This window comes from Bison bison, unplaced genomic scaffold, assembly GCF_000754665.1.
Source record: "Bison bison bison isolate TAMUID 2011002044 unplaced genomic scaffold, Bison_UMD1.0 scf7180017864291, whole genome shotgun sequence".
Lineage (NCBI taxonomy): Eukaryota > Metazoa > Chordata > Mammalia > Artiodactyla > Bovidae > Bison > Bison bison.
In genome coordinates, this window is record NW_011494863.1 from 6,998,163 (window position 1) to 7,010,215 (window position 12,053).

The 12,053-nt window shown below is 41.4% G+C and overlaps 1 protein-coding gene across 1 annotated transcript in view; it reads right to left on the minus strand.

The window, feature by feature from the left end:
• Nucleotides 1-3,166: 3,166 nt before the first annotated feature.
• GRXCR2 (glutaredoxin, cysteine rich 2) overlaps nt 3,167-12,053 on the minus strand; it is a 21,546-nt gene continuing 12,659 nt past the window's right edge. The window contains exon 3 of the mRNA XM_010850454.1: nt 3,167-3,349. Within this exon, the coding sequence (XP_010848756.1) occupies nt 3,167-3,349 (183 nt within the window). The remainder of the gene's footprint in view (nt 3,350-12,053) is intronic.

The following is a 12,053-nucleotide window of genomic DNA, read 5'->3' on the forward strand; positions in this document are numbered from 1 at the left end:
AACAGTTCAACTTCAGCTTCTTCAACATTACTGGTTGGGGCATAGACTTGGATTACTGTGATATTGAAAGGTTTGCCTTGGAAACGAACAAAGATTATTCTGTCATTTTTGAGATTGCATCCAAGTACTGCATTTCGGACTCTCTAGTTGACTATGATGGCTACTCCATTTCTTCTAAGGGATTCTTGCCCACAGTAGCAGATATAATGCTCATCTGAGTTAAATTCACCCTTTTCAGTCCATTTTAGTTCGCTGGTTCCTAAAATGTGTGATGTTCACTTGCCATCTCCTGTTTGACCACTTCCAATTTGCCTTGATTCATGGACCTAACATTCCAGGTTCCTATGCAATATTGCTTCTCACAGCATTGGACTTTACTTCCATCATCATTCACATCCACAACTGGGTGTTGTTTATGCTTTGGTTCCATCTCTTCATTCTTTCTGGAGTTATTTCTCCACTTATCTCCAGTAGCATATTGTCTCTAAATACATATATTTTGCCAATATCACCCCACCAAAATATAAGCTCCCCAGGGGCCAAAATTTGATCTGTTTAGTCTACTAATACATCCTCAGTGCTAAATAAATACTTGACTGAATAAATAAGTTTAATCATTACTGCTGCTGCTGCTAAGTTGCTTCAGTTGTGTCCGACTCTGTGCAACCCCATAGACAGCAGCCCACCAGGCTCCCCATCTCTGGGATTCTCCAGGCAAGAACACTGGAGTGGGTTGCCACTTCCTTTTCCAATGCATGAAAGTGAAAAGTCAAAGTGAAGTCGCTCAGTCGTGTCTGACTCTTAGCGACCTCATGGACTGCAGCCTACCAGGCTCCTCCGTCCATGGGATTTTCCAGGCAAGAGTACTGGAGTGGGGTGCCATTGTCTTCTCCGTTAATCATTGCTAGACATATTTATTATGAGATGAAATGTATTAAAGGCTCCTAAGAGCATGGAGTAAGGAAAAGAAGCCAGCAGAGTTCACACCGCTTCCTCTAGAAAGCCACTCTAACCCCACTCAGTCTATATAGGTATCCCTCCTATGTGCTCCAAATTCTCCCTGAAATTCCCCTTTCCAGAACTTGTCACACTGTATGGTAACTATCTGTTTGTATATCTGTCTCCTCCACCGAAACTCTGAGTCCCATAAGATACCAAAGCATGGTGCCCATCTAGGTAACTGCACATCAAGCCCTGGGTAATACCTTCTTGCACATCCAATAAATAGGATCTGTTGTCAAATATCCCTACTAAAAAGCAGAAGAATACACTTGAAAGTCTTAGGGTCTCTCAACATCATTCTTTCCTCTGGTATCTGGAAAGACAGGAAGGGCCAATAGCTGTAAGAAAAGAAACAGTCAGGAAATGGTTAAGTACAGAAGCAAAGAAAGTTGGTGAGCAACAGTTCCATTGTTTTGGCTAAAAGAGAACAGGCACAATTTTCATGTTTTCAAAAAATACTTTAATATTTTTTTCAAGAGGTAATCTTTTTTAAAATTTTATTGGAGTATAGTTACTTTACAATGTTGTATTGGTTTCTGCTGTAGAGCAAAGTGAATCAGCTATACGTATATATATCCCCTTTTTTTGGATTTCCTTCCCATTTAGGCCACCACAGAGGACTGAGTAGAGTTCCCTGTGCTGTAGATTCTCATTTGTTATCTAGTTTATACATAGTATCAATAGCGTGTGTATGTCAATCCCAATCTCCCCGTTTATCCCATCCCTCCTTTCCTCACCTGGGTCCATACATTTGTTCTCTATGTCTGTGTTTCTATTTCTGTTTTGTAAATAGGTTCATTTGTACCATTTTTCTAGATTTCACATATATGTGTTACTATACAATATTTGTTTTACTGACTTACCTGACTTTGTATAACAGTTTATAGAAACATCTTTGTCTATGCAAATAGCATTTTTATAAGAAGTATTTATATTATCTGAAAAGCACTCCACTACTGAAGTATCTTAACAGCTGAATATAGAGACTAACAAATAAATCTTGAAATAGTTAAGAAAATCAAAATAATTACCATGGAAAAGCGATGAGCCTCAATAGATAATGAATTTCTCAAGGGGGAAGGGAGGGGCTGTTAGAGTTACAAAAGTTCATTAACAAAACTATTTTTCTTATTTTACAACCAACTTTAAGAGGAAAAATTATTCTTAGTATGTGTATTCATAGACAGTAGAAACATAATTGCTAAACAGCCTTGGTTAGTTTTTTTTTTTTTAATTTCCAATAGATACCTATAATATATCCATAGTCTTTTATGAAGAGATCATGGCTACATCTTAGCCTTAAAATAAATTCATTTATTTGGTAATAATTTGGGGGCTGGAAGAAGTCATATCACACACACACATAGACAGACACAGACACACACACACACTTAAGCACCAAATTTATCATAAATGATTTTGACTTGGCTTATAACCTCAGTAGTTCAGAGGCACACAGATATATCTTATCTCATCTTGTCCTAATAAGTAGCACTGGTCGTTGCCTACATGCATATTACCCAAGCACATCACAAAGGGAGAGACTCAGGACTTTGAAAAAAAGGCCTCCTCAGCTTGCCTGTCTTCAGCAAGAACCATGTACATCCTATTTTGTTTTCAGTGACGTGCTAGTGCATTCAGCAATGGGCATCCCTTTCCTCTTCTGCTTTATTAAAAAATGCAATTTGACCAATTTGAAATGCATTATAAGCATTTCAGTTCCTGAGAAATTCAGGAATTCAGTTCCTAAGAAATATGCGTTTGTTTTTTTTAATTCCTCTCTCATGGCATAATTTTGCAAAATAACTCCCAACCAGAAAATGACTTCAACCTGCTGCCTGAACTGTACATTTATTTGTTCACTTATGCCAGGAGAAAACTAAGCTAAGTCAAGTGAGATACATGTGCATGGTTCTAGAAGGATCATTTTAGAACAGCTTCAAAACAGACTCTAATTCAAAAATGCCTCTGTCACTTAGACCCACATGGAGAAGTTACCAGCCTCACAAAATGTGATTGAGTAACTGAGTTGTGTCAGTGCTGGAAGTGCTGCAGCCACCATGGCTTCCTTGCTGGGAGAGGGAGGAGGAGATGGAGGAGGAGCAGTTTATCAGAAATAACTTCAGGGAAGAAGCCATCAAAGTAGACCTACAAAGCCCACAGGCTATTGATTGCAGATCTGGCAAGGCTGCAGGCCATTCTCATTGCAGGCAGGGCACCGCAGGGCCCGATAGGACTCCTTAAATCTGTTGGCCAGCATCGAGAACTTGCTGCCGTGGCACAGAGAGCAGGTGGCACTGCCCGACCCTCGGCAGTGGAAACAGTTGTCCTCGGGATGCTCCCCTTCCTGCAAGAGACAGGTCAGGGTTACATTACAGCAGCAGTTTCAATCCATCGTTCACACGCAAGTCAACACAGCCCTGGGAACCCGCAAAGGCTGGGTCCGTGTTAAAGGAAAGTGCTTCCCATAAATGCCAGTGAGGGGAACTGGCTAGGGGCACAGAACAATCACAGCACTTTATCAGAGATTAACCCAGAAGACCTCTCTAAGACTGCAGCCCCAGCCACCAGGCCATGCACTCCCCAACTGGACCTTCATCTCTCTTGTCACTATCTGACATGTTATGTCTGTGTCTGTAAGGGAAGGACTTCCTGTTTCTCATTGCCAAACAGAAGACACCTGTAGAACTCCTAGAAGGTGCCAAGCACTGTTCCGAACCCAGGCTCTCAGCAGTAAAGGTGCAGAGTCCTAACCACTGGACAGACAGGGAATTCCCTGGGTGCTGTTCTAAGAGTTCTATCAACAACTCGTCTAATTCTCACAATACCCCTGTGAGATAGTGGAAGTAGTACCATCCCTATATTACAGATGGAAAAAAGAGACCTTGAGAAGCTCAGTCGTATGCCAGTGGGCACACAGCTTGAAGAGGAGGAAGCAGGCGTGGCTCCTAGACAGTCAGGTACTTGAGATCTGTACTCCGTAGACTCTCTATGTTACCCCTCATCGCAGTCACCCAATAGCAGGTGCTCTAGGTTTTTCTGTGTGCCTGAGTGGATGCATGAGTGAATGTTGCAACCCTTCAGAGCTTAGAGCTGAATTCCAGCAGTACTTTATCTTTATTCTTTGAGAACCATGACAGAGCTCGGTGATTAAAGAGCTTTGTTCTGAAGTCAGCAGCCTGGAGCTGAGGCCTGCCTCTGACATCAACTGTGCACCTTAGACAGTTCCCCTTAACCACCCTAAATCTGTTTCTTCATCTGTGATCTGTGGCAAGAATACACAGAAGAACTATACAAAAAAGATCTTAACGACCTGGATAACCACAATGGTGTGATCACTCACCTAGAGCCAGACATCCTGGAGTGTAAAGTCTAGTGAGCCTTAGGACGCATTACTATTACTATTACTAATTACTATTACTATTACAAAGCTAGTGGAGGTGATGGAATTCCAGCTGAGCTACTTCAAATCCTAAAAGATGATGCTGTTAAAGTGCTGCACTCTGCATGTCAGCAAATTTAGAAAACTCAGCAGTGGCCATAGGACTAGGAAAAGTCAGTTTTCATTCCAATCCCCAAAAAAGGCAGTCCCAAAGAATATTCAAACTACTACACAATGGCACTCATTTCACACGCTAGCAAGGTAGTGCTCAAAATCCTTCAAGCTAGGCTTCAACAGTGTGTGAACTGAGAACTTCCAGAGGTACAAGCTGGATTTAGAAAACGCAGAAGAACCAGAGATCAAATTGCCAACATCTGTTGGATCATAGAAAAGCAAGGGAATTCCAGAAAACCATCTACTTCTGCTTCATTGACTACACTAAACCTTTGACTGTGTGAATCACAATAAATTGTGGACAATTCTTAAAGAGATGGTATACATACAACCTTACCTGCCTCCTGAGAAACCTGAATGCAGGTCAAGAAGCAACAGTTGGAACCAGAAATTGAACAATGTACTGGTTCAAAATTGGGAAAGGAATATGCCAAGGCTATATATTGTCACCCTTCTTGTTTAACTTATACGCAGAATACATCATGTAAAATGCTGGGCTGGATGAATCACAAGCTGGAATTGGGATTGCCAGGAGAAATACCAACAACCTCAGATATGCAGATGATACCACTCTAAAGGTAGAAAGTGAAGAGGAACTAAAGAGCCTCTTGATGAGGGTGAAAGAGGAAGTGAAAAAGCTGTCTTGAAACTCAGCATTCAAAAAACTAAGATCATGGTATCCTGTCTCATCACTTCATGGCAAATAGATGGGGAAGCAATGGAAACAGTGACATATTTTGTTTTCTTGGGCTCCAAAATCACTGCGGATGGTGACTGCAGCCATGAAATTAAAAGACACTTGCTCCTTGGAAGAAAAGCTATGACAAAAACCTAGACAGCATATTAAAAAAGCAGAGATATCACTTTGCCAACAAAGGTCCATCTAGTCAAAACTATGGTTTTTCCAGTAGTCATGTATGAATGTGAGAGTTGGATCATAAAGAAGGCTGAGTGCCAAAGAACTGATGCTTTTGAACTGTAGTCCTGGAGAAGACTCTTAAGAGTCCCTTGGACAGCAAGGAGATCAAACCAATCAATCCTAAAGGAAATTAATCCTGAATATTCATTGGAAAGACTGATGCTGAAGCTCCAATATTTTGACCACCTGATGCGAAAAGCCAACTCATTGGAAAAGACCCTGATGCTGGGAAAAATTGAGGGCATGAGAAGAAGGGGATGACAGAGGACGAGATGGTTAGATAGTATCACTGACTCAATGAACCTGAGCTTGAGCAAGCTCCAGGAGATAGTAAAGGACAGGGAAGCCTGGTATGCTGCAGACCATGGGGTAACAAAGAGTCGGACACGACTTAGTGAGAGAATAACAACCTCTGATCTCGGCAGGTATTGCTTACTTTTCTGAGTAGCTGGAATATTAAATGAAGCTACGTAAATGCTATAGTATATTATCTGACATAGGATAGGTTCTCCATTTAAGTCAGTCATTTCTAAAACTTGCCAGTAAATCTGTAGGCCTTGACTGCCCTCCTCCTAGGGGCACCAGAGTGTGTCCCTTGGCTATGGTCATGCTCTTCCTTTAAGACAGCTCAAGGAAATTTGCATGCCATGACCATGCACAGACCATGAGCCTTCTAAGAAATAAGGGGCAATACCAGATCAATACCAGGTGGATTCAGCACCAATTCCTGTCTATTTCATCTTCTGAACATCTCTCAAAGCTGTCCCATTTCCCCTTTTCCATAATCACAATCCTAATCCAGACACCTATCAATTCTGGCATGAATTCAGCAGAGTCTCTGCCTCTGGTCTTGTGGGATATTCTCCTCATAGATGCCAATCTCATGAAGCTACTTACAGCTGTGATTGCCACATAGAAAGCACCCAAGAAACCTTGTATGAACACCTGCCCACCAGATCAACTTCAGGTTAAAACCCAATCTTCTTATACGTACATTCTCAGTTACTTCTTTCATCAGGCTCTCATTCTTGGGTATCTTTCTAGCTGGTCTGGAGGGACCTTTTCCCACTCTCAACCCAGCCAACTCCTGCCTGTTCTCAGAAGTCAGCTCAGCAGCCCTTCCTCCAGGAAGGCTTACCCACTCACACTTCCAGACCAGGAGTTCCACCCTCCTTTATTGCCCCCAGCCTGGGAGGTCTCACATCCCCCTGAAAGTTCCTGCTGACTAGATAGGAAGTGCTCCAGGCTAGTTCCTTTCTCCATCATTTCCTGAGGCAGCATAAGCCTGGCACAGTAAAAAATAAATAAATAAATAAACAAAACAACAATTCTGGAGAGCTCTTACTGATCTTAAATTCTAGGAACTAACAAGAGAGCTGAAGTCCACTGGGTGGCTCAATCAGCTAGCACAGCTTTTTTTGGTAACCCTAGAATAAAAATCATCTTTGACAAGGGAGGCCTAAGTTCTGAAAATAGCCCCATCGCACTGCAAAGTGCCTAAGAAGATACTGAGTTTTATTTTATTTATTCTAGATGTAAGGAATGGAAGTGATTATCCAGCTGACAAAAATCCCAAATGATATTCAAGCACCCTTTATAATATTTTATTGATTGTTGCCATATTCTGATATATTAACAGTGGGGAAATTTGTTTTCTTCCCTTAAAGTATGCAAAATAAATATTTGTTGTTGCTGTTCAGTCACTAAGTCATGTCTGACACTTTGCAACCCGATGGACTGCACTATACCAGGCTCTTCTGTCTTTCACTATCTCCTGAAGTTTGCTCAAACTCATGTCCATTGAGTTGGTGATACCATCCAACCATCTCACCCTCTGTTACTCCCTTCTCTTCATGCCCTCAACCTTTCCCAGCATCAGGGTCCTTATATATATATCAGGGTCTTATAAATATATCTGCCAAAATTAAATTGCCATGCTCCTTTTTTTTTCCTGCCAAATCCATTATGTTTTTCTTTTGCACTTGATTCTACTGAGACTTATTTATTTATTTATTTGTGGCTGTGCTGAGCAGCAGGCAGGATCTTAGTTCCCTGATCAGGGATCAAACCCATGTCCCCTGAATCTTAACCACTGGACTGCCAGAGAAGTCCTGTGATCTCAGTGAGATTTTAATGATATAAGTCAATGTTGTCAAATAAAATACAGTAAAATCCTACCATAATGCAATCCAAAAATTCATTTGGATAGAATGCCAGGGTAAAAGATTAACTAAATGACTTGGTGAGCAAGTCATAAGGAACAAGAACAAATCTCAGTCAAATCTCATCTTATGTCACTGATTATATGATGCATTGCTAGAGGTTTCACTGGAGTTTCCACTCTTAGCCTAGTTACCACACTTCTTCCAACTGTTTCTTCTCCATATCCTTTTTAATTATTCAGTTAATTCAACAGGTATTTATTCAGCCTCTGCTCTATACTAGACATGCATGATAGCATCTGTCTACCATTCTCGATATTTTAAAAAATTCTCCACAGAAAATATTTAGTAAAAGAACATAGAGCATAGCTGCACAGCATAGTTTAGGGTCTAGAACCCACAAACCTACCCAAAGCATCTCTCACTAGCTCCATGACCAAGAAAAGGGCTTTCATCGGAGACTCAGCCTTTAAGATGGGAATCAGAGCCAATCTGGGGGTTGATGAGCAGAGTGATTAAGACCAGACGGACCTGAGTTTGACTACTGACTCTGGTAACCTCTGGCAAGTTACTTAATTTCTCTGAGCCCTTATTTCCCCAGCAGCAGAATGAGGCTACAGATAATAACTACCAAACAGAGTCCTTACAAGAATGAAATGGACTATTGCACGGGCATGATGCCTGGCTAACATGAACCCTCAAAAAACGGCAGGACTTCCCTGGTGATGCAGTGGATAAGAACCTGCCTAACACTGCAAGGGGACACAGGTTCAATTCCTGGTGTAGGAATATTCCACATGGCACAGAGCAAGTAATCCCGTGTGCCACAACTACGGAGCCTGAGCTTTAGAGCCCGTGAGCCGTAAGTACTGAGACTGCACTCTAGAGCCTGAGAGCGGCAATTACTGAAGCCTGCATGCCTAGAGCCTGTGCTCTGCAACAGGAGAAGCCACTGCAATGAGAAGTTTGAGCATCGCAGTGAAGAGTAGCCCCTGCTTGTCGCAGCTAAAGCCCACACAAAGCAATGAAGACACAGAGCAGTCAAAAATAAATAAATAAAATTTTAAAATTATTTTAAATTTTTGTATTAAAACGGTAGCTATTATTACTATCATTTTGTTTCAAAGGTAAGATCACATAAAGCATAAAGAAGTCCAGATGACTTATGGTCTCAAGCCCACTGATTACAAGGCCAGATTTTTCCTCTTCTACTTTTCCCTGTGGCTCAATTCAATTATTCCTCTCCTTTCCTTTTGTAGTTAATACAGAGGTTCAAGTTTAGCCTGGCTTTTAGCCTGGCCCCGCTCTTTCATCAAGGAAGACCCTACTGTCTCCCTGTTCCATATAATACAACAAAGAGTCTCTTGGTCAGAATGGGCTCCTTGATGTTCTCTGACCCTGTATTTTAGAATAAAAGTTGTCTGGGCATTTACTGCATGAGAGATGGGGCAAACAAATAACAATTTAAAACAGAGCTTAGAGGACAGGCAAGTGAAGTACAACCTTTCATGGGAACTTTTTGCTACACATCTCTGTCCTAGTTTATGGCACTAGAGCCAAAAAAAAAAAAATACATAGTTCTCTCCAGATGGAATTTAAAGGTAATTGTCATGGCAGGGCTGTTGTTGCTTTTTCATTCAGGCCTGCAGTGTGACCTGCATTTCTGGTCCTCTTCTGAAAATACATGTTCTTACAAGTTACAATATGGTATGGAAAAAGAAAGAATTAATGAATTTCAAAGTGGGATGGTGTGGGATGGTGATGCTTAGTATCACAAAGGTTAGCTGTCTGCCTTTCTGCTAGGCTAGGTTCTGAATAGTACTATAGAGAAGGCAAACTATTTCTTAACATTTGGCCCTTAGTTCCAAATTCCACAAATATTTACCTACTATTTACTGAGCACCTAATTAGATGCCAGGCTCTATTTTTTTTTTTTTTTTTTGGCATTGGAACTACTATGTCACACCTGACACAAGCATTCTCCCTGCCCTCACAAAGACCAAATCCTAGTGAGTAAGAGCAAGCATTAACCAAACAATTGCACAAATAAATGTAAGATTACAAATGTGGGGGCAGGGAGCACAGGAACTTGAGGAGTCCATCCTCGTGGATTTTTATCCTCACAGAAGCCAGGAGAAGTCTCTCTGAGGAAGTAATGCCTGCACCGAGATCTCAAGGGGCTGTGGGCAAGGAGGTAGGGAGTCCGGAGAATATTCTAGGAACAAGGAAGTAGGCTTTGGTAGTAAAGAACAAAGAGCATCTGAGGGGTAAGCAGATGGGCAGTGGGTCTGGGGCAGAGAGAATGAGTAGAGATCTGTTTAAGTCATGAGGCTGAAGAAGGCAAGTCCACAGTGCTTTCTAAAACTAGTGAGGAGTTTCAGCTTTATCCCAAGTGATGAGTGGCCAACTGAAAGTTTTGGGCTGGGGGAAAGAATGAGGAAGGGGGTCACATGATCAGATTTGCATTTCAAATATATCTTATCAAGTACGAGGTCAGGTCTGAAAGAGACAGGAATGGTTGTGAGCAGAACTGGAGTCTGGTCATGGCCTTCTCCTTCCTGTCCCCTAAACCCTCCCAGGGTGGGGATATCACCCAAATGTGAGGAAGCCCCTGGCCCATTTTGTCATGGGAGGTTCAGCTTCAAGTTCCAAGAGATGGACTCTAAAGAGGGAAAATTCATTTCTGCTGTTTCCTAAGCTTTTACTGTCTTTGCTTACATTCACCAAAATTGCTTTTCCCACTCTCAGCTTCACACTGTGAACTCCTGAATGTCATCACCTTCCTGCTCGTCTGAGCATGTCTAAGCAATGGCTTCTAAGGAGTGCACACCTTTGAAAGGTGTGAGGAGAAAAAAACATTTGAACTATTATTTATCTTACTTTTTGAAAAGAATGTAAGAAGCTTTAATAATATTTTCAAAAGAAAATGTGATATCCATTTTTAATAAGCAAGGTGACACCAGCACCCTCACTAGGTTGGGCTTAACTTAACAAATGTAGCACCCAAGAGACCCTGTTGCATGCATAATGTAGAGTTCTTTCACTTTACGTAAAGTAACAATGACAACCCTGCTCTTTCACTCACTTTCAGCATGTTACAACATGTTGTGGTTCACGAATTTCTGGTCCAGTGGACTTATAGACGTTATTGCTTAGTTTTAACTAAACTAATCTCCATGAGAGAGTGCCTGAAGAACTGTGGATAGAGGTTCGTGATTTTGTACAGGAGGCAGTGATCAAGATCTTCCCTAAAAAAAAGAAACACAAAAAGGCAGAAAGGTTGTCTTAGGAGGCCTTACAAATAGCTGAGAAAAGAAGAGAAGCTAAAGGCAAAGGAGAAAAGGAAAGATATACCCATTTGAATGCAGAGTTCCAAAGAAATGCAAGGAGAGAAAAGAAAACTTTTTTCAGTAATCAATGAAAAGAAATAGAGGAAAACAACAGAATGGGAAAGACTAGAGATCTCTTCAAGAAAATTATAGATACCAGGGATACTGAAAGAGAAACTCCCCAGGTCAGTAGGTGCCCAATATGCTACTGGAGATCAGTGGAGAAATAATTCCAGAAAGAATGAAGGGATGGAGACAAAGCAAAAAGAATACCCAGCTGTGGATGTGACTGGTGATAGAAGCAAGGTCCGATGCTGTAAAGAGCAATATTGCATAGGAACCTGGAATGTCAGGTCCATGAATCAAGGCAAATTAGAAGTGGTCAAACAAGAGATGGCAAGAGTGAATGTTGACATTCTAGGAATCAGCGAACTGAAATGGACTGGAATGGGTGAATTTAACTCAGATGACCATTATATCTACTACTGCTGGCAGGAATCCCTCAGAAGAAATGGAGTCACCATCATGGTCAACAAAAGAGTCCGAAATGCAGTACTTGGATGCAATCTCAAAAACGACAGAATGATCTCTGTTCGTTTCCAAGGCAAACCATTCAATATCACAGTAATCCAAGTCTAGGCCCCAAGTAGAAACGCTGAAGAAGCTGAAGTTGAAAGGTTCTATGAAGACCTACAAGACCTTTTAGAACTAACACCCAAAAAAGATGTCCTTTTCATTATAGGGGATTGGAATGCAAAAGTAGGAAGTCAAGAAACACCTGGAGTAACAGGCAAATTTGGCCTTGGAATATGGGATGAAGCAGGGCAAAGACTGCTAGAGTTTTGCCAAGAAAATGCACTGATCATAACAAACACCCTCTTCCAACAACACAAGAGAAGACTCTATACATGGACATCACCAGATGGTCAACACTGAAATCAGATTGATTATATTCTTTGCAGCCAAAGATGGAGAAGCTCTATACAGTCACCAAAAACAAGACCAGGAGCTGACTGTGGCTCAGACCATGAACTCCTTATTGCCAAATTCAGACTTAAATTGAAGAAAGTAGGGAAAACCACTAG